Here is a 23,739-nt window from a genome sequence, read left to right on the forward strand (position 1 = left end):
ATCCATTTGTACCCGAATATAGCAAAATACCCGAAAATAAAAACATAAACTTGAGACATCATAGTTCAAAGTTCAAACTTATTTCCTAACAACAAGAGTTCAAAGTCTAAAGAGATGAGCAAAGTTCAAAGACAATAAGACATCAAACACCAAACAAGAGACATCAAAGTTCAGACAAAAAGAGCAAGACAAACAAAAACAGAAAAACTTGAGACATCACACACCAAAGTTCCATCAAACTATCATAGAGACAAAGATCAAACTTGAAACTTGAATGCTACTTGAAACCGTAACCGTCCTTGCCTCCTTGGCTTGGCTCCTTGCAAGTTGAATTCATTTCATACTCTACATAACAAAACAGACATCAAACTTAACATTCAAACTTAAAATTCATCAAAGAGATGAGAGATTGAAAGTGTTTCATCAAAGAGAAGAGAGTAAGAGACATCAAACTTACTTTAGTACTCTACAGTCCTTGCAAGTTGAACTCAGGATCAAACTCTACATAACACAACAAAACAAAAGATCAATTTTCAGAAACAGAAAGTAAAAAGCACATTTGAGTTAAAAGAGTTCAATAGAAGATATAATTACCTCGCATGAGCTCATCTTGCAACTCCACATCCGCAAGCAATTGTTGGATTGTTATCACTCCTTTTTCATTGACATGAATCTCACATTTCATCCATTGCTCTGTGCACATCAAGACTTCAATCATGTAGTGGGTTAAGCAGCTTCTTTGTGGGTTCAATATCCTCCCACTAGTGCTAAATGCAGATTCTGATGCTACTGAAGACACTTGCATTGCAAGTATGTCTCTAGCAATAAGTGATAGAACAGGGAACTTTGGGCTATTGATCCTCCACCAAGATAGCAAATCATACTCAGCACCATTTAGAAGGGTTGGATTCTCCACATTTTCTTTCAAATACAACTCCAGCTCATTTGATGAATCTTGAATTCCTAGTTCTTTAACCACATCTTTGTAGAGACTCTCCATGCTTTCAAAACCAACAGTTCTCTCACAATAATCACTTCCAACTTGTTCTTGAGACTGAAAAGTTGCTCTTTGGGACTGAGTAGATGTCTCTGATTCATCACTGCCACTTCTATTGACTAAAACACTATACTCTGCAAACATATCCTTGAGGATTTGCAAGACTGAATCATGAAGATGAGTAGCCTCAACACTATTCTTACCATAAAGTGTGTCAAAACAAAGCTGAGCAAACTTCATCTTCTTTCTTGGGTCGAATATACTTGCTACTATCAACAACTTATTCATTTCAACCTTCTCTCCAAAAGGATCCCAATACTTCTCTAATTTCTCTAACATAATCAATGCTTTCCATCTCAAATTTGCATCAGGACCAGTACTTGCAGTTAGAGCAGTAATGTTTTTTAAGATGGTAACTATCTCATTGTATATCTTGTGGGAGCAAACAGAAGTTGAAGCTGATAGTACTAGTGTAGACTTGTAAAAGATGGCAAGAAATTGAACCAACCTCTCAACTGCATCGAAATCTTTCTTGACTGCTGGTCCAACCCTTTTTGTCCCATCCACTTTTTCCTCAAAGTAGTCATTATAGACTTTGTCTTCAGCTTGCATCTTTTCAAATGCCACCCTAAACCTCAAAGCTTGTTCTAACATAAGGTAAGTGGAGTTCCATCTGGTCTTGACATCTAAAGGTATGCTTCCACGTTTGACTTTTGCTGTTTCCACTCTAAGATCAAATGCTTTCAATCTGTCTGTTGTACCTCTCAGATAATTAATCCCATTCCTTATGGCAGCCACACTGTCATCTACCTCTGTCAGACCATCCTTCACAATCAAATTCAATATATGAGTGGCACACCTTAGATGCAAATAATCACCTTTAAGAATAAATGCATCATTCCCATTAAGATGTGTAAATGCTTCCTTGAATCTCCTTATTGCTGAACTGTTAGCAGTGGCATTGTCTACTGTGATGCAAAAGATCTTCTTGATGTCCCACTCTTCCATACAATCCATAAGAACCTTGGAGATTGTTGAACCTTTATGATCTGGAACATTCTTGAAACCAATGATCAGCTTCTTTAACTTCCACCAAGCATCAATATAATGATCAGTAATGACCATATAACTATTTCCAGTATATGGAGCCACCCAAATATCGGTTGTTAATGACAACCTCTGTTTATTATCCCCAAGAACCTTCTTCATTGCTGCTTTCCTCTTAACAAACAACTCCACAATATCTCTTGTTGATGTTCTCCGAGAGTGAGGTTTATACAACTGGACTTTAGCACAGAAATGTCTCCAAGCTAGGCACTCTATAAACGATAATGGTAGTTCAGCCAAAACCAACAACTCATTTGTAGCTTCCCTAACCACAGATTCAGAGACTTTACACAACCTAAGCTCACCACCAACACCATCAGGAGAAAACACATTCTGACTCTTTTCTAGATTAGCAGCTTGCCATACCTTGAATGCCTTGCATGACGTTTTCAGATGCTTAGCTAAATTGGAGGTACCCGACTTACTTGGACATTTCATCTGTTTCCCACAATAATGACAATTGCATAAGTCATTATTGTCCTTCTGTTTAGTGAAGTGTTGCCAAACCCACGATGTTGTTGATTTCTTTCCAACACCTTCTTCACAATGTCTCCTCTTGTTGTTAGGTCCAACAACTTCATCGTCTGTTCCACTGTCATCTTCATCACTCATTGACTGATTGTTTGGTGGTGGTGGAGGATGATGAGAAGACGCCATCTGCACCATTTAGAAAAGAAACAAATTACAACCTTAATCAAAAGAAAAGAAACAATCTAAAGCTTATATACGATAAGCTAAAGCTTATAAACAAAGGATAACAAATGATTATCAGATTAGCAAAGAAGCTTAAGTATAGACCAACATGAACCTAAACAAAGAAGCTTATAGACCAACATGAAACGATTATCAAGTTACAACCTAAACAAAGAAGCTTATAGAAACAGAACAAAGAAACAAAGTACGGACCAACAAAACAAAGCAAAGTAAGGGTCAGATCGAAACAAAACAAAGCTGAGTAAGGTTCAGATCGAAACAAAACAAAGCTGAGTAAGGGTCAGATCGAAACAAACAAAACTAAAGTTTATAGTTATAGTTATAGACCAGAACAACAAAACAACTTGTTAAGACAAAACAAAGAAACAAATTACTAGCCAGAACAACAAAACAACAAAAAACCGAAGCTTATAGTTATAGACCAACATGATCAACTTGCTAAAGCTTAAAAACCGAAGCTTATAGTTAAGTCTAGAAGATTGTTGAAGATCTAACTATTACATCTATCTCATCTCTAACTATCTCAAACAAAACTAAAGCTTACAAACCAATGAACCATACCATTATCATTCTCTAACTATCTCATTTACAGACCAAAACGTTGAAACCTAAAGCTTAGACTTTAGAGACAAAACAAAGAAACAAATTACAGACCAACAAAACAACAAAAAACCGAAGCTTATAGTTATGGACCAACATGATCAACTTGCTAAAGCTTAAAAACCGAAGCTTATAGTTAAGTATCTAACTATCTAAGTATCTAACTATCTCATTTCTAAGATTAATGGAGTATAAGAGATTAAGACTCTTATTAAGAGTAAGGTTCAGAATTTCGGATCGAAAACATACCTCAGATTGGTTTGTCGACAACGCAGATGGTGGCGATTTTGGCAAAGACGAAGAGACCTGGGACGGCGACGCTTGAGCGAAATTAGTTAGGGATTCCAGTTTTTATAGTAGGTTTAGACTGGTGGTATATTAGAGAGGACAAACTAGTACGGTAAAGCAGCTGTGACTGTGAATCGAGTATCGACAAAGACCAAAACCTTTGATCGGCTACATCTCAAAAACAAAAGGGATATTCTGATTCGATACTGATCGAGTGAGGGTTTTTTCTTTCTTTCTTCGGGTCCTCGGGTACCCAGTCGGATCCTCGGGTAATACCCGGAACTGACCCGATATCCACGGTTATGAGAAAAAATTATCCATCGATTACTTTTAGCAATAACCGTATCCGAACCGAACCGGTTATTTCGGATCGGTTCCGGTTCGGGTCCTCGGATCCGGTTTTTTTGCCCAGGGCTAGGTTATGGTTAGAATACTCCTTGTTTGTTTGCCTGTCGCTGGATCCAGCGACTAGCAACAGATTCCAGTGACAGCATATGTTGTTTGTTTAGCGACTGACTGTAACGACTGTCGCTAGAAACTGTCGTTGAGTTGTTCATTTATTTGTCACTGCGACTAATTACTGTATACTAGATTTTAACCCGCGGTGTACCGCGGACATATAATTTTTGTTATAATTTATATTTTATGTCGTGTTTATTTGTTAAATATTGAATGTTTTGTAAATAGAAGAATAACTAAACTTTTGATTGTTGTGTGGCTAAAATGTTTATATTATTTTTTTAACTGCAATACACTTCATAACCATTTGTTTGTTTTGTTTAGTGTTTGAGATTATATTTGATTTTTAATTATTATAACAAAAAATAAGAGATCTAAATACATAATAAGTAATTTATACATTGTGATTAAGTCACATTTTTCTTAATGATTTAATTATTTTACACAATCTTAGTTAAATCAACTTGACTTTATATGTCAAATATTCTAATATTAGTAGTGTTGACAAATAATAAAATGAGGATTTAACCCGTGTTTGCACAAATTTAATAATATTTTATTAATTCCAATATGTTCTCTTTATAACTCATCTAGTGTATAACCACATTATATAGTATTTCAAACTTTTTTAATTTTACATATTCATAATATTTAAAATTTTTATTAAGTTTATATATATATATTATAATATTTAAATAAATGTCAATCGAAGTTCTTCTTACATTAAGAATCAAAACTCATAGGTTTTGATAAACAAAATTGGAATCAAATTGTTGTTTTCTTTGTTTGTAAAGGATTCAGATATAGAATATCTTCAAAACACAACAAAATATGTGGTTACATATATCATAGTTTATATTTCCATATTGATTGCTGTTATTTTTTTAGTTGGAATGGAATGTAAAATATTTAGGAAACAAAATCTGAATTAATGTTATTTTTGGAAAAATTTTAGGGGTTAATGCTGTAAATAATTTTTTTAAGTAAACAAAATCAAAAGGCATAACATAAAATGTACTTCAGAAATGTTAATATAGATATATTTTTTAAATTAATAAAATTTAATTTTTGATAATTTATATTTTTAGTTAAAAATAAAAATTATACATATCCATGAAAATAAATTAAAACATATTTACATATTTTCAAATAATTAATATGAATTTTATTTTAAATTTATTTATTTTAATATTTTTAAATTTAATTTGTTTGTAACTGATTTTTTTTTAGAATTTTAGTTAATTATATTAAATTAATTTAGTATTATATTTAGTTAGATTTAGTTTAATTTTAATTACTATATGTAGTTATATTTTTATTTAAGTAACTTCTATTTTGATCATATTTAATTTATCAATTTTTAGTTTTTTTTGTCGTTATGTTATTCGTTTGTCTGTCGCTGGATCCAGCAACCAGTTTCAGTGACTGATCGTTGATGATCGCTAAAAATTTTAACGACTGAAAATTATGATCGTTGATCACTGTCGATAGTCACTGTAACTGGTCACTAAACTAGCGACAGACAAACAAACAACTTTCTGTTGCTGTTGTTGGTTTCTGTCGTTGTTGTTGGTTTCTGTCGCTGGCGATAGGCAAATGAATAGGCCCTTAGTTTATTATTTTTTTTTTTGTTAGTATTGCCTAATTCCAAAACAAAAAAATGGGTTTAGACTTTAGAAGAAAAAATATTTATGTTCTCCAGAGAACCGTTTAATATAACCAAATTAAACCGATAACATTGTCAAAACTGCTAACCATGTGGGTTTGAAGATTTAAACATAACCAAACCTTTTCACTTTGGTTAGGGTTTAAGAGAACAGAGAATGTTGTGTTTTTTTTTTTTTTTTGAGAACAGAGAAGCTAAAACGGGAAGAAGAGAAGAAGGTAACACCAGACTGTGAGCGGGAATGGCGAGACTTTGTCTTCCTTGTGCTTCCCTTCGTTTCTATTCTCCTCTTTCTCTTCTCTTCCGTTCACCGATTCTCTCCAGAACCGCCGCAATTTCATTTTGTTCGTCATCGGAGTTCGCCGACTCTGTAGCCAAGGATGATTCAAAACGCGTAAGTTCACTCATCTCTTTGTTTCTTGATCCAATTCAATTTAGGGTTTTTTGGAGTTATTCCATTTTTCTGACTATAAATCTATCTCCTTTCCTTTCAGGGTCCTCTCAAACCTGGGCTTTACCTCGTCGGAACTCCAATCGGAAACCTCGAAGATATCACTTTACGGTACTCTTTCAATTTCTGAAGCTTTGCGTTATTTGTAAGTGTGATTTCTAATTCTTGAATCAATTTGTTTGGAACAATGGTTAGTGCGATTCGTGTATTGAGATCTGCGGATGTGATTCTCTCTGAGGACACTAGACACTCTGGGAAGTTGCTTCAGTATTACAATATTAAAGCTCAGCTTGTAAGTTGCTTCTATATATGGAAGTAGTCTGTCTCTTTGGTGGTGGTGTTTTTTGTTTTTATCAATGTGATGTTATTGAATTTATGAGGTTTAGGTTTGTAGCTTAGTTATCACAAGTTCAACGAGGCCCTGAGAGAGCAAGCGGTGTTGACACGGTTGAAACAAGGTGAGATTGTTGCTCTTATCAGCGATGCAGGGACACCTGGCATTAGTGATCCTGGTACTCAACTTGTGAGTGTCCTTCATTTGCTCTGATTATACTAGTGTCTATTGATCATCTTTCATTTAAATGGAAAATATGAGAAAACATTTGTTATCATCTTATCTCAGGCAAAAATATGTGTGAAAGAAAATATAGATGTGATCCCAATCCCTGGGGCTTGTGCTGTAGTTTCTGCTCTTTCTGCCTCTGGTTTGGAGACTGATGAGTTCACATTCGGTAATTTCCCTCATCTTATATTTTGTGTCCTCTCAGAAATCTTGGTCAAGCTGATATAAAGTTATTAATTTTCGAACAACTTGGTTTTTACAGTTGGATTTCTTCCGAAGCATTCTGGAACAAGGAAGGAGAGGCTGTTAGTTTCATCAAATGAGACAAGAACACAGATCTTTTATGTTCCCCCTCATAAGTTGTCACAGTTTCTTGAAGAAACAACCCCTTACTTTGGTGAATTAAGGTTTGTTGTATCATTGTATGTTTCAAGCGAGTTATTGTAACATCTGCTGAATGAATTGATACCAATGCGTATCCACTTTGTTTTCTCTCTTTTCCGTTGGTCCTTATTGTTGATTAATACCTAATGATATAAGACTCTCTCAATGCAATTATCATTGCCAAGAAAATGAGGCGATAATTTTTTTTATCTTCAACTGTTAGTAGATAGGAGCCAGTCCTATGCCAGCCTAATCCTGAAATATGTTTTGTGGTGCAGGCAATGTGTAATAGCTCGGGAGATTACAAAGCTGCATGAAGAGGTTAACATCTTTCATTACTCTATATGTATGTGCATAAGAAACGGTTTATAATAATAACTCACTGATGAGAGAGATACCTCCTATTAATAGTTTTGGAGGGGTTCGATAGGGGAAGCCAAGCAAGAGTTTCTGAGTCGCCAACCAAAAGGAGAAATCACGCTTTTGATTGAAGGCAAAGAAGAAACCAAAGCTGAAAATCCAACGGATTCTCAACTTGAAGAAGAGTTAAGAGGGCTCATCTCTGATGGATATAGCCTTTCCACGGTAAACCATTTTGATTTGAGAACTTTTTCCCTTCAACTAAGCTTGAAACTTACAAAACACACAGGATTGTATAATAGACATGTTTTCAAACTTTATCAGGCGGTGAAAATGGTGGCGGAAAGAACATCAATGAGAAAGAAAGAGGTATATTCGTTGGCATTGAAGAAATTTGGGAAGGAGACTCATGTTGAAGATGAAGCTAATGAGAGTAAATGAGAGGTCATTGCCATTTATGTTGTTGCGTTAAATGGTTCTATTATGATCCCAAATCTCAATTGAGCTTTGGAGCTTGACTTTGGTGGGTTTAGAGTATAGTAAGAGTTAGTTCCTTCAAAAAAATTCACTTGTCTAGGTTATTGGTGTTCAAGAAATCAAGCTTTGTTTTTCAGTCTTTATATGGGCCTCTCTGTTTTGTAGGAAGATAAGATATTTGATCTGTTAAGAAAGCAAACCCATAACCATAGACTCCATATTTTTATTTATTCGTCTTTTTGTCATACGATGAAGTGAAAATGAAACTAGTGTATTGGTATTTGTTTTATTTTCTTTCTAATTATAAAAATACACAAAGAAATCATTTTAGTTATGAGACTATCATTGTATTTGCTTTTTGAACAATTCTTAGGTTCACTCCTAAGGTGAATCCCCTTTGTTCATTTCTCTTTGTTTTAACCAATGAAAATTTGACATGTCATAATACATTTAAGAATTTATTCATTCAACACCTTATTAAATAAGGAAACAAAATTTGTATATATTATTATAAAATTAAAAACTCAAATCGTTTTTTTATAAATCTAAACAGATATATAATTTCATTTTAATTGTAAAATCTAAACTCTAACCATCTCATTTGTAAACTCAAACCGATATATAATTTCGTTTTAATTATAAAATCTAAACCTTAACCACTTCATTTGTAAATCCAAACCAACATATAATTTTGGTTTAATTATAAAATCTAAACTATAACCACTTTATTTGTAAACCCAAACCGACATATAATTTTGTTTTAATTATAAAATCTAAAATCTAACCATTTTATTTGTAAACCCAAACCGATATATAATTTTTTTTTATAATTATAAATCTAAACCTTAATCATTTTATTTGTAAACCCAAAACCGACATATAATTTTATTTTAATTGTAAAATCTAAACCCTAATCACCTCATTTGTAAATCCAAACCGATACATAATTTTGTTCTAATAGTAAAATCTAAACTAACCGAATATTTAACTTTCGTTAATTAAAAGTATACAGAATTTGTTTCCTTAATTTATTTTGCCTTTTAATTTAATTTTGATTTATTTTTTAAATGAAATAATGTATAAAAGATTTTGATTAGTTAAAAAAAGGAAGAAGTGAACAAATAGATTCATTTTAGGAGTGAACCTAAGTATTTTTCATTCTTTTATAGATGTACGCTTAATATTCTACATTTTCGATTATTTTTTTCAGAAAAAAAAACAAAGAAACTCTGAACGATATTTTATTTGAATGTTAATCACAGTTTTTATTCTTTCTGTTTTGGTTAGTAGTTAGCTATGTTTGTTATATTAATCATAAAAAAGAAAAAAGAAAAAAACATAATAAGACAGGTTGGAACTTGTGATAAAATTAGAAGGAAAAAGAAAAAGGAATTGTGAAACACAAAACACGTAATGTCGTTTCGTCTGGATCAGACATGCACCGACGTAAACGGAACGGAGATCTAGCGGCGTTTGCGTGTATCATAATTTTCAATGAAGAGTGACAAACGGCGCTTAAACGGCATCTCACTCTCTCCTGCCTCGTTATTAACAAAACTAATCAAAAGCTCCACTGTGACTTGCAGTGCGCATCTTTTTTAATCTTATTTAAATTAACTTGTAATCATGAAATCAATCCTTAATTATTTTTAAATCCAATCGCGAAAAATCCGAGGAGACCACATGTCAATTTCTTAGTATAGTAGTATTTGTTTTCTGATTATAGGCTTTAACTATGTCAATTTATTTTAGCCTTTGTTTTACCCATCCGTTAACAATCTTTTGTTTTCTTATTTTTTGGCATCCACTATAATTGTTCGAATTAAAAAAACTTAAAGCTATGACTTTTGAATATATTTTATAATTATAATTTTTGATCTTTGAATTTAAGAACTCGTGTGTTCATGTGTTGTAAGTTGTAACATGTTGTTCAGTGAACAACACTCGTAAAATACTAGAAACTGGTAATGTCGAATCAAATGTCTGGTTTGATACCAAGTCCATCTGATTAAGTGACTCCGTAGAAACTGCATAATGTATTTGATTCGTTTTATGGTAATCCACTTCGTTTGATTAAGTGGATTTGAGTATTTTTGAGGTTTGGAGAATCCAATCTAAATCTTTTTGAAAGTTGCTTTTTTCAATACGTTTTAAAATTTTCTCAGTTAAAATATTATATAAAATTCCCAACTAGACGTTTAGAAATATAGAATACTTATGATCGATCTATATATAATAGTTTATCATTGTTGAAACGATTTTATATAACAATATCATAAGTTACCATACACTCCAATATTTGTTGAGATCAAGTATCTATAATGTTAATTTAGCAATCACAGAATTGATGAAATAGCTTATAGATACCAAACTAATATAGAATTTGTTGCCGTAAACTTATGGAGTATTATTTAATAAGTAAAAGTTAACATAGTTTATTAGTGTAAATAAACAAAAAAAAACTCTGAAAATTCGTTATAATTAAACTTTGAATGGTTGTACAGTATGCTCCAGAGCAGACTAAAATTGTATTAGTCTGCACTTAATTTACTATTCACCATTGCATACCAGTTATGCATTGTTGCATACTAAAATTCTCCATACTAATATGCATTTGAGCGTACAACTCCATACTATTGTAAATTCACTATTGGTCTGCATTTTTTATTATGCTTCTCAAAAGCTCCATATTAATATAAACTCCATACTAATATGCTCCATACCACAGTCCAATGTTTTACATACCAAAATATTGGTATGCATTGTCCAGTTTACACCATACCATACCGTACAGCCATTCAAAGCCTTAATCTAATAGTGAAACCACATAAAGTAACTAGTGTGACACTACATTTTTCTAAAAGATAAAACAAGAGGTGGCACAAGTCACAAATCATCGGTCCAAATATATTCATAAAAGGAAGGTTACTAGAAGATGATGGGCACATGCATGTTCAAATTCCTCGTGGAAGCTAAGTTTTAATCATTATTGGATATAGAGATGGAGTGAAACCAAAGTATATATGGACATGGATTGAGACCAAAGTATACTGTCGTCCACGACCCAAAAACAAAAAATTTGGGATGTACTAATGAATGCGGATGAACAATATTATTTTATTTTATGGTTATGGAAGTATCATATATGTGCATCTCTAAATAATAATGCAAAAGGATAAAAATAAAAGAATTGTAAATCTGGATCACAGTCACATGCAAATGGAGCCCAGCTGCAAACCCATCACCGTGTTGCTTCTTCTTCTTCTTCTTTTGTCGTCATCGCACATGTTTCTATGGTCCGGTTTCTTATTACGCTATTATAATCATGTAATTTCAACATCAAACCTAATTTATTATCTCATCAACTTCAAATCAATTAGTCGGTGTGAGTATTGCCAGTTTAATTTGGTCTATATGTGTGTCATTTTTTTTTTCTATGTATTTTTAGAGGGTATACCATATATTTTTAAAGATAACTTAGACAAATAGCTTTTTTTTTTGTTTTAATGAACGATCTGAATAAATGTGAGCACTATAAATCACGTTTTCTCATATGAGATTATATATGCATTTCTCGGAAAAAAATTAGAGAAAAAAATCAGTGATGTTATTCCTGTATATAAACTTTCACAAATTTAATGTTAATAAACATGTCGTTTAATGTCATTCCAAAATCTCCGCTATAAAAAAAGTCTTTTTCCGAAAGTATGTCGCTCAATGTTCTTTTCATATGCATAAATACTACACGAGATTCTTCCACGAACTTTCAAAACCCCTCCCAACCCTTCTCAACCAGAATGTCTCTACAAAAATCTAGTTTGATTGCCCTCAATACCTTCCTGTTGATCTTAAATAAAGCAAAAACTCAATTATTTAGATGCATAATGATACTCGAGCTGTTAATTTTCTCCCAAAACTCAAAATATTATCAAGACTTCTTTGGATAGATAAGAGTTGTTTGGTGATGTCAAAAGAAAAAAAAAAGAGAGTTGTTTGGCTATAAAGAAAGTACGTAGTAGAAGATTTCTAAAACTTCTTTCGTTATCAGAAATGGACTTTTGATGATTGATTTTTTGTTTTTAATTAATAAGGTATTTCAATTATCATATAAAAGTTGATAAAATTTAGTGGTAATTCTGTAAACGTATTTCCAGATTAATATTAGTAGGTTAAACTGCCTAATACTACTAACCAATTAGTGCGTCTAACCAATTCATTTATCAACACGTTTCGTTAAGTTGGTATGGTATTATCGTGATCCCAAAAGATTGATTTAACTTATACTCTTTACGTTTCAAAATATAATATGTTTTAGAGAAGTTTTTTTGTTTCATAATATAGGATGTTTTCAAGTTTTTATGCAACTTTTAGATTAGTTTAATATTTTATATTATGCAGTATTGCTTTTGATTGGTTAAACTTATTAAAAGTAAAAATTTCTTAATATACGTGTTTTAGTTAAAACATCTTATATTTTGAAACGGGGGAGTATCTAGTATAAAATATAAACCAATATAGTTGGTAATGGTATAGTAGTACTATAGTTGTTATGGATATTTTTTTCCAGAAAACATAACGTTATTAGCATAGGGTCCCCAGCTTAATTATATGCGTTGGTCAGGCGAGCTAATATATATGGATTAATCTTTTGTCTGTAGATTAGGGTATGTCAAAAGAAAAAAAAAGGAAAAAAAAAAACTATTCCCATTCACTACCGTACATGTATAAAATCTGAAAAACTTTTCACTAGTTTAGATTTTATTAGGAAATTGCTTGTCCCTTTCACAAAAGCTTTAATGTTGTAATTTTACAAACTGTATACTGCCCAATTTTTTAAAAACGAATAAATTGTTGATGTGACGTTGATGCTTTTTTGCCTTGGGCCTTCCATGTGATTCCATTTCCCAGCTTTTTAACTTTTGTCTCTTGTTTTCTTTCCTTAAAAATGATTAAAATTTAACAACACAACTAGTAAGTATACAAAAACTTACATACATCATACATGATACATCTATCATAATATTTATTCCAGTCATGATTTGATTATAACATAAATCGTAATCATTAAGTTACAACTATCAGTCTAGACAAATCAGTTAATGAAATTCTTTAAACAAGATTAAACCAGTCAGTATTATGAAAAATGTGATTGAAATTAAATATTCTGTTGAGATAAACTTGAATAACAAGCAATTCTAAAGAGATTAGGAAAACTTAGAGAAAAGAAAATTATCCTTTAATGAGAAAAAGGAAATTGTTAGATTCTAAGCTTATAATAGAGATGTTGAGTTTTATGAGTTACAGAATTTGAGAGATTGAGATTGAGAGAAGGTTTAGTTTTTGAGTTATTTTTCTAAAGCTAATAAAGAGAGTTCTTTATTTATCTTGAGTTTATCTATCTCTTAAATATTTTATATTCCAAATTCAGTCTAAAATAATATAAAATCAAATATTAAAACTCTGAATTAGCTTAATGACTAAACATAAAATATATATATATATATATATATATATATCTATATTTTTAAATAAAATTCTAATACATAATGTCAACTAATATTAAAAAAATATTAACCATTTCAACCTAACACAAAAGATAATTTAATAACACATAATTATAATTCCATTTCCAAATAAACCAAAATACATAAATCAACACACTCTTCATTCTCAACAAACATTCAGATATCTAAATCAAAAATTATCTACAACATCTATATTAAAGATAATATATGTTTTTCATCATAAAAATTAAAAGCAAACATTTTGTATGTATATGTAAAGTTAATACAAACATTAATTAAAAAATTATATGGAAAGCTCCATTAATTTTATTTTAATATCTCAACTAATTCACTATACCAAATTAAACATACAAAATAAATTGAGAGAGTAGGCAGCGAAACCAAAGATATCAAACCAACGACCCTTTTACTAAAACTTTAAACTTTGCTTCCTCCTCTCTCTCTGATCTTTCTTTCATTCTTTTTTTTTTTTGTTTGAAAGATTCAATTTCCCTCTCAAAAATCATTCACATTTGTTCCAAAACACAAAAAAAATGGGAACAACAAAGATCTTGGTTCTGTCCAAGATCCTATCTTTCTTGCTAACAACAATGCTGGTTGGATCCGGTTTGATTCAGTGTACTAGTGTGACTTACGATAAGAAAGCTATTATCGTTAATGGACACCGTAGAATCCTCCTCTCCGGTTCAATTCATTACCCAAGAAGTACCCCTGAGGTAACCAAAAAAAAAAAAAACGAATCTTAATTAAAGAACACAAATGGGTTTGGTTTCTTTTGTTTAAATTTTTGATTTTGGGTTTTGTAGATGTGGGAAGATCTTATAAAGAAAGCTAAAGATGGAGGCTTGGATGTTATTGATACATATGTTTTTTGGAATGGTCATGAACCTTCTCCTGGAACTGTATGCTTCTTCTTCTTCTTGTTAAAACTTAAAAATTTCACTAAAGTTGCAAACTTTACGAAATTTAGATTTGAATTTGAGTACAATTTGTCACTTCCCTGTGTTTGGTTTCTTGCAGTACAATTTCAAAGGGAGATACGATTTGGTACGATTCATTAAGACGATTCAGGAAGTGGGTCTTTATGTTCATCTCAGGATTGGTCCTTATGTTTGCGCAGAATGGAATTTTGGGTAACGTTTTCAATCAATTCCAAAATCACAAAAAAAAAAAAAAAAAAAATCAAATCTTTTTGAATTTTGAAAAAATTGTGTTTTTTGTTTTTTTTTTCTTGTTTGACTTTTGTAGAGGGTTTCCTGTTTGGTTGAAGTATGTAGATGGGATTAGTTTCAGAACAGACAATGGACCCTTCAAGGTAATAAATGTTGCTTATGTTTGATGTTTTGTTTAATGTTCAGTTTTTGGATATCATTAATGTAACCTGTGTCTGTGTGTGTCTGTGTGTCTACTGTTAAGGCTGCAATGCAAGGTTTCACAGAGAAGATTGTCGAGATGATGAAAGAACATAGATTCTTTGCCTCGCAAGGTGGACCCATCATCTTATCTCAGGTACTATTATACAAATTTACAAAACTTTTTTTTTGTGGGAACTGATGTGTAAGATGCTTAAAAGGTTTGATCTTTTATAATGTATAGATTGAGAATGAGTTTGGACCAGAGCTTAAAGCGCTTGGACCGGCTGGTCACTCATACGTCAACTGGGCTGCAAAAATGGCTGTTGGTTTAAACACTGGAGTTCCATGGGTGATGTGTAAGGAAGATGATGCACCTGACCCAATCGTGAGACCAATCTTCTAATCTTTTCTCATTCGTAAGATTTAGGTTCCCTTCTTTAATCTCTTGTGATATTCGTGTTTTGTAGATAAATGCTTGCAATGGATTCTACTGCGATTATTTTACTCCCAACAAGCCATATAAGCCAACCATGTGGACAGAGGCATGGAGTGGCTGGTAAAAACAAATACTGTTATTGCTTGTGAGACTGTAAGAGACACAATAATATGTTTACTGATTGTGTTAAATGTGTGTTGTTGTTGTTGTCCACTATGATGGCGAAAAGGTTTACAGAGTTTGGTGGAACCATTCCAAAACGACCTGTAGAGGATCTAGCATTTGGAGTAGCTCGTTTCATACAAAAGGGTGGATCGTATATAAACTACTACATGGTAATTAGTCCTTGCACAAATGTTATGAAAGAAAATGTTTCGGTTTCAGTTTTGTCCTGATGCTTGTTGTGTGTGTTATGTGACAGTACCATGGAGGAACAAACTTTGGACGCACAGCAGGAGGTCCATTTATCACCACTAGTTATGACTATGATGCTCCCATTGATGAATACGGTACAATTCTCTTACAGTCTCAGCTCTGCAAAATGTTTGTTTCTCCTCTACATTTTTACCAAAACATGGCTATTTTGATGATGCAGGGTTGGTCCAAGAACCCAAGTACAGCCATCTTAAGCAACTTCATCTGGCAATTAAGCAATGTGAAGCTGCCTTAGTTTCTTCTGATCCACATGTTACTAAACTAGGAAACTACGAGGAGGCTCATGTGTTCACTGCCGGCAAAGGAAGTTGTGTAGCTTTCCTAACGAACTATCACATGAATGCACCTGCAAAAGTAATCTTCAATAAGCGGCATTTTACTCTACCTGCATGGTCCATCAGCATTCTTCCAGATTGCAGAAACGTTGTTTACAACACTGCGACGGTATGTAATAGAGTAGTTGCTGTTTTTGTTGCGAAAGCCTTTTTAGTTGCATCATTAAGAAGCTAACATGATGAAGTTGTCGGACAGGTTGCTGCAAAGACAACACATGTTCAAATGGTGCCATCTGGTTCCATCTTGTATTCAGTTGCTAGATACGATGAAAGTATTGCTACTTATGGAGACCGTGGGACAATCACAGCCCGTGGATTGTTGGAGCAGGTTAATGTTACACGAGATACAACTGATTACCTGTGGTACACAACCAGGTACATTTTGAAAATTACTCAATAGTAACATTATCTTTGCATGTCAAACATGATCTGTTCTTGAAAAATGAATCGGTCTTTCCGGGGTTTCCAGTGTGGATATTAAGGCATCAGAATCATTCTTGCGTGGAGGAAAATGGCCGACTCTTACGGTGGATTCTGCAGGACATGCTGTGCATGTGTTTGTCAATGGACACTTTTACGGTAAGAATGAATCTTTTGCTGACTAATTCCTTAGAAAAGAGTTGTTTCATCAAATAAGTTGTGCTTTTGAACGATGCAGGATCTGCCTTTGGGACAAGAGAAAACAGAAAAGTTTCGTTCAGCGCACCAGTCAATCTTCGAGGTGGAGCTAACAGAATCGCGCTTCTGAGCGTAGCAGTTGGTTTACCGGTCAGTATAAAAACATGAAAGTACTCTACTTTTGACTTTAAGTTTCTTGTAGCAGACTGATAAATAGTGTTCATTTTTGTGTGTTTTTGAAGAATGTTGGACTACACTTTGAGACCTGGGCCACTGGAATCGTTGGGTCAGTGGTGCTTCATGGCCTTGACGAAGGTAACAAAGACTTGAGTTGGCAGAAGTGGACATATCAGGTGAGATAGATAGAGTTCATAAAACCGAAGAAGAAACTCTCATGGATTGACTCGGTTTACAATTGAAAATCTAATAACATTTCCATCTTTATCGGTTAATGAAACAGGCTGGTCTGCAAGGGGAAGCAATGAACTTGATCTCTCCTACAGAAGAGTCCTCTGTTGATTGGATCAAAGGCTCATTGGCTAAGCAAAACAAACAACCTTTGACATGGTACAAGGTAAATAAGAAACTCTGACTTATCCAAGCTGCTCCTAAATCAGCCTGAACCAAACTGATTAGTACTCTATCTCCCAGTGGTAAACCTAAGTTTGGTAATAGGGCAGTTTAAATACCTCCACACCAGAACAAGCCTCTTTTAGAACTTAGCTCTCTTTAACAAGCTATAAACTGTTGTATACAGTCTGAAGCTACTGCAATTAGACCTATAGCTAAGGCTTGACCTAAGACATGTTCAAGTAGACCCACTATATCTTTGCTTATAATATCCACAGGCCTACTTTGACGCGCCTAGAGGAAACGAACCACTGGCTTTGGATCTGAAGAGTATGGGAAAAGGGCAAGCTTGGATAAACGGGCAGAGCCTAGGGAGATACTGGATGGCTTATGCAAAAGGAAACTGTGGGACTTGTCACTACGCTGGAACATACAGGCAAAACAAATGCCAATCTGGTTGTGGCGAGCCAACACAAAGATGGTAACAATAATGCTTTGTTCTTTCTTAACTAAACCTTTTGAAGCTTAAAGCTCTCTTCTCATATAAAGATGAGTCTTTTTTGTTTGTAGGTATCATGTTCCGCGTTCGTGGTTGAAGCCAAGAGGGAACTTGTTAGTACTCTTTGAAGAACTTGGTGGAGACGTTTCCAAAGTCTCTGTTGTGAAAAGATCAGTAAACTAACTTTAAACTCTTAATATTGTGTGTGCATTACACGAAGCATGACTCGTGCTGTGTTTAAATTATCCCTCTTTGTGATCAGAAACTGGAACTGAAATTCGAAATAGTTATAATACAATAAAATGTGTAGTAGAAATTCATCACTTTTATTTCATACCAAAGATAAATAAACTTTGAAAGTTGTAGTGATTAGGATACAGAGATTTTTAGAAATTTGAAATTAAAATCAAGCAGAAGTAACAAGACCACCATGCTTCATTAGCTTCTCATGGATCTCATCTTTGGCAGCACCGACAACACGATCAACGATTTCGCCTTCTTTCATGAAAACAAAAGTGGGCATTGCCTCAACTTTGAATTCCTTAGCAACCGATTGCAACTCATCAACATCAATCTTGAAGAAGACAACATTAGTGAACTTCTTAGACATCTCTGCAAAGACTGGCGCAATGAAACGGCAAGGTGGACACCATGAAGCTGTGAAGTCTATCACAATCTGTTTCAATCAAATTTTCAGAGCAAATCAGAAAACAAATGTCATTTCCCACTATAAGCTAACTAATCAAGACAAACCTTCAGTAACGTAATCAAATCAAATTGAAGAAACCCTTAAAGAGGAGAAGAGGAAGCAGTACTACGAGTTCCTATCAGTTTAGACCAATAAAGACCTAAGTAACGTAACCAAATCAAATTGGAGAAGCCCTAGACAGGACAAGAGAAAGTACCAGTATCTATCTATCTATCAATTTCAGACCAAATCAAGATATGGGATAAGAACGTGATCAAAGTCTTGAACATCATTCACTTAACCACTAATCAAGAATAAAAAACCCTAATCAAATTGAAGAAGCCCTAGAGAGGGAGAGGAGAAGAGAAAAGTACCAGTTTCTTGGATTCGTTGGCGTCTTTGACCTTCTCGTTCCAGACTTCGAGTGTGTGGCAAGCAATCACTTCTCCTTCCCCGGCCATTGTTGCTTTTTTCTTCTTCTAAACTTTGTTTGATAAGATCTTTTTTTTTTGGTGAGTGAATGAAGAATACATTATGGTTTGGGATCAGCTTTTTATAGGACAGGGGGGAAGACTTTAGACCATCTTATCTTACCTCTTCTTGGTCTTCTTATTACTTTATCCTAAATATTTTGTGTGATCGTGACGCGTAGAAATGTGAATGGATCCAACGGTTGATATTAAAGGTCTTTAAAAAATTTTATGAGTCTAGGTCAACGGCGTAATGAAGCGATGCTGGTAACGAACGTTCTAGATTGTAGAAATCGTGTTATGTGTGCACATTTTGAGTTTATCTGTTTCTTCCATAGTTGTCAACTACTATAAAGTTTATTTTTGTCGGTACAAATAGAAGGTTTTTTTATTCGAGCTTAAGACGGCAAAGTTGAATCGAATGGTACAAAATTAAATATTAAATCTTATCTAAAACATGTATACATGTTTTGAAAATAATGACACCTATCTATATTTAATTAATTGTTTTTTACAATTTTAAAATAGATAATATAAAGTGATATTTTTGAAAAGTAACCTAAAAAAATATTTTTAAAAAGTGCTATAAAAAAAAATTCTGGAATTTTTTTGGTATCAACTTCCAGCTCTAGATACGAGACTCAACGTTCCCACGCCATGTACATCCCACAACAGACACTCCACAATTCTGTCAATGGAGTTGAGCACCTTCCGATGTTTAGCGCAAATCCCCTACACCAGCGATCTTCTCCATCTTTTTCCACTCCTCATGGGTGGCTAGACCGGGATTACCTTTTGAAGCTCCGTCTATATTAACTTTCATCCAACCCTCCCGCGGACACGTCCAGCCAATCAAAGCCTCAACTCTAGTTTGTTAAACGTTCATTGCCTCACTCGTAATGTTTGCCAAATTTACTTCCCTAACCAAGTCTTTTAAAAATATGACATTGTCCCTGCATTTACCAACCTTCCCAAATACATTACCACATTTCCATTTCCAACTCCACCAAACTGCCAAAGCAAACATCGTACACCATGTGACTCCATCCACTACCAACTTGTCTGACAAGTTTGCGTTGACCCATTCTAGTAGTGATTCCGTAAAAAACATGTATCTTCTTTTGTGTGGAACTATTATGTCCATACTCCTGACATAACATGACATTCCCTAAGTATATATGTATAGTCGTTTCAAAAGTTTCCTTGCATATTTGACAAACAGCCAAATCGCACAAGTGCCTCTTCTGCGTCTATACATTTTTCATGAGGACCTCATTACTAACCAACTAGAAGAATGAATACTTGCACCCGCTCAGGCACTCGAAGTCGCTAGACCTTCTTGTAAAAAGCTTCCATAATTCTCTTCAGCGAGGCATCCCTAGTCAACTAGGAATAAGCCGATTTAATTAGAACTTACCATCCATAGTTCCTCCCCAAGACACACGATCTGTGGCCCCATGACAGTATCCACAACAAAATCTGCTAGCTCCATCCTCACAAAGTCCATGACATAAGGAGATATACTCTCAAAGTCCCAACCTGACCAATTATTCCACAAATCACTTACCCGCAACAATTCATAATTTACATGCAACACGCCTACCACTCCATCCAACAAAAGTTTGTTCGAGAGCCATTTATCAGTCCATAACTTAATCAAGCGACCATCATCGAGCACCCAACGAAGCCCCTGAACAATCACATCTCTCATACCCATTCCCACACTCCTCCACATTGAAGACCAATTACTCTTCACCTGAAGCCAATTCCAATCTTGAGTATTGTTCATGTTATATTTACAACAAAACACACATGCCCATAACCCTTCCTTGTCATGTAGAAGATGCCATCCTACTTTGGCTATAAGGGCTCTATTCATATCTTTAGCAGCTCGGATTCCAAGACCACCTTCCCATTTAGGCAAACACATCTGTTTCTATGATATCAGATGTAACTTCTGTTTCTCAGTCATGCTCCTCCATAAGAAAGATCAAGACATTCTGTCCAGACAAGCAAGAACAGATTGAGAAAGCATAATCATACTCATTGAGTAGACATGGATGGATGATAACACCGCTTTTGTAAGCGTTAGACGTCCAGCAAAGCTCAGAACATAACTCTTCCAATCCGCCAACCTTGAGGAGACTCTTTCAAGAACCTCTTAGAAGCTCTCTTTATTCATAAGCTTATGCATGAATGGCATCCCCAAATACTTCTACAACTGTTTTGTAGATTTAATGCCACTCTCAGTACTGATCAATATCTCTAACTCCATTGAAACATTGTTAGAGAAAAAAAAATCTTAGACTTCTCTAAGCTAAACTTTCTGACCCGAAACAACACAAAACTGCTCCAATACACTCTGAATTACTCTAATTTGAGCCACTAATGCTCCCACAAATAAGATTAAATTATCTGCAAAGCAAATAAGTGACAGCTTCAGACGTTAAAGGTTAATCGGTTTTCAGCACTTACCCGTAATAGCTCTATCAATCTGTTGGCACAATCTCTCCATACAAAGGACAAACAAGCATGGTGATAATGGATCACCCTGCCGCAGACCTCTCAGCGGTTTAAACGGCTCCATCTTTTCACCATTCTATAACAAATGCATCAATGGTCCTGTAACACATCTCATGATCCATTTAATCCACATATCTGAGAAACCTGAAGCAATAAGCGTGTCATCAAAAAAATCCCACCTTATCCTATTATATGCTTTCTCAAGATCAAGTTTTAGCAGCATCCATCCCTTGCGACCCTTCTTTTGTCTCATTGAATGCACTGCTTCCTGGACAACTACAATATTATATGTACTGAGTTTGCCAGGAATAAAACTTGTATGCACAGGACCAATCAACTTAGTTATTACCTGCTTCCACCATCCTACCATACTTAGGGAGATAACCTTGCATCCAACCTCCTCCACCATAGAGATAACCTTGAAAATGCTCCAGCAAGGAAAAAACATGTTCACGTCTTTTAACTATTTCAAAGTGGCTTGCTCCAGCAACCAATGAAACTAAAAACCTTTTTTCAACGTCACAAAATCTTTTGATAATAACTAATGTTAAATTTTTCAATATATTTGTGAAAGTGTCTTTGACACACCATGATGTAGTCTTTGTCTCCGAGCTCCTATGGATCTATCAACAATGATTTATGTTTCCAATCTATTTATCTTTGTTTGTTGTAAGCTTGTGTGTGATTAGTCTATTTTATCCAACATTAAGTGGATGCGCTTCTACTCTTTATCTTCTTTTGGGATTTGAATGAATGATAACAATTATGTTTGCACAAAAAAAATCTGTGACCAACCAATAAAGGTTGAGAAATTAGAAGAAAATTAATTTGACATAATTTAAAAAATAATAGAAATTAGAAGACGCATATATTAATCTTCCATTTTTTTTTTTTGGTCAACATATTAATATTACCTATTCCAAACTGAAAAAGGAGAAAGTAAGAGAAAATTTTGGCTTTAAAAAATAAAGAAAATTTACCTTCCCATTAAAAAGTTTTACCAATAGATTAAAGTTGAAAGCAATATTTATGAATAATTTATTTTGTTAGGTGAAAAATATGTAATAGTTTATGTTTATATAGAAGCGAGTATTTACATTATTCTAGAATTAATAAGTTAATATATATTTTTTTAATCCTTTTCTATTTGTTTCATGTGAAATTAATAATTTAAAATTAATAATAAGTAAATAATGTTATAATTTCAAATTTTATGAATTATATATATATATATATATAATCTACTTATAATTATTTTAAAAAACTGTTTAATTTTTGTTACTTTTTGATAATTATCTTTTTATATTATTAGTATTGTTTAAAACAAAATTTTTTATTTGTTTGTTGTAATTTTAAATCCTCTGTTAAATATTAACTTTACACATGTCAAAATTTTGGTAATGACTAACTTTCAAAATCCAACCTTATATAATAAGATTTAACCGTGGTCGATACAATAGTAACCGTGGGTGTGAAAATTCGTGTTGAAGAAGAAACCGCAGCTGAGAAGAAAAAAAGGGTGGTTTCATCTTGACGAGAGTTAATTCTGATCATGTCGCCACCGGAATCGACCCCAAACCTTTCACTTCCACATTGTACTACCCAATTCTGTCCTTAGTCTCAAAGAGCTTTCGATCTCTCCTTGCTTAACCGGAGCTTTACGAGGCCCGATCTCTCTCACGCCTCACCGAGAGTTGTCTCTATGTGTGTTTATGCTTCCCTCCTGCAACTCACCTTCAATTCGTTGGTTCACTCTCTGCCGGAAACCTGATCGAACTCTAAATAAGACAAGTGGCTGTCTTTTGGTCCCAATCACATCATCTCCTCCTTCCCAGTGGCCAATTCACGCAGCGGTTGGTTCCGATATCTACCACATTGGCGGATACATCGAAACTTTGCCCGCATCTAGCGTTTTGGTCCTAGACTGTCGGTCTCACACGTGGCGCGAGGCTCCAAGCTTATACGTCGAGAAGAAGACGTACACTTATTCTGCTACTATCTTTGATGGAAAGATCTATGTAGCACGAGAACTCATAAAAGACACATCATCAGAGCGTTCGATGGAGGTGTTCGACACAAAAACCCAAATTTGGGACCATGTCCCCTTCCCAACTTGTTGGGACGGGGGGTGCCATTACGTGGGTTGGCCAACCAAAAGTACATGTATTGAAGGACACAGGATGATTTGGTGTGCGGTGGTAGCCCTTGAAAGACACAAGA

General features: G+C 34.0%; 3 protein-coding genes across 3 annotated transcripts; 2 read left to right on the top strand and 1 right to left on the bottom strand.

The window, feature by feature from the left end:
- The first annotated feature begins 5,798 nt into the window (after positions 1-5,798).
- On the top strand, positions 5,799-8,354 carry LOC104759791 (uncharacterized). The gene is made up of 9 exons (XM_010482675.3): positions 5,799-6,225; positions 6,326-6,393; positions 6,478-6,574; positions 6,677-6,805; positions 6,905-7,013; positions 7,107-7,251; positions 7,507-7,549; positions 7,640-7,813; positions 7,913-8,354. The coding sequence occupies exons 1-9, from the start codon at positions 6,073-6,075 to the stop codon at positions 8,027-8,029; spliced, it is 1,035 nt and encodes a 344-aa protein (XP_010480977.2). The 5' UTR covers positions 5,799-6,072; the 3' UTR covers positions 8,030-8,354.
- Positions 8,355-13,744: 5,390 nt separating this feature from the next.
- On the top strand, positions 13,745-18,154 carry LOC104757979 (beta-galactosidase 5). The gene is made up of 17 exons (XM_087494501.1): positions 13,745-14,306; positions 14,397-14,492; positions 14,611-14,723; positions 14,839-14,905; positions 15,007-15,099; positions 15,187-15,330; positions 15,413-15,501; positions 15,611-15,716; positions 15,803-15,890; positions 15,977-16,260; positions 16,348-16,526; positions 16,621-16,730; positions 16,810-16,919; positions 17,012-17,122; positions 17,230-17,343; positions 17,618-17,820; positions 17,910-18,154. The coding sequence occupies exons 1-17, from the start codon at positions 14,124-14,126 to the stop codon at positions 18,019-18,021; spliced, it is 2,202 nt and encodes a 733-aa protein (XP_087350627.1). The 5' UTR covers positions 13,745-14,123; the 3' UTR covers positions 18,022-18,154.
- LOC104757978 (thioredoxin H5) lies at positions 18,146-19,176 on the bottom strand. Its single transcript, XM_010480770.3, has 2 exons — positions 18,901-19,176; positions 18,146-18,514 (listed from the first exon to the last, which is right to left on the bottom strand). The coding sequence occupies exons 1-2, from the start codon at positions 18,985-18,987 to the stop codon at positions 18,245-18,247; spliced, it is 357 nt and encodes a 118-aa protein (XP_010479072.1). The 5' UTR covers positions 18,988-19,176; the 3' UTR covers positions 18,146-18,244.
- Between the last annotated feature and the right edge of the window lie 4,563 nt (positions 19,177-23,739).

The sequence above is a fragment of the Camelina sativa genome, chromosome 17 (genome assembly GCF_030686135.1).
Source record: "Camelina sativa cultivar CO46 ecotype springtype chromosome 17, ASM3068613v1".
NCBI lineage: Eukaryota > Viridiplantae > Streptophyta > Magnoliopsida > Brassicales > Brassicaceae > Camelina > Camelina sativa.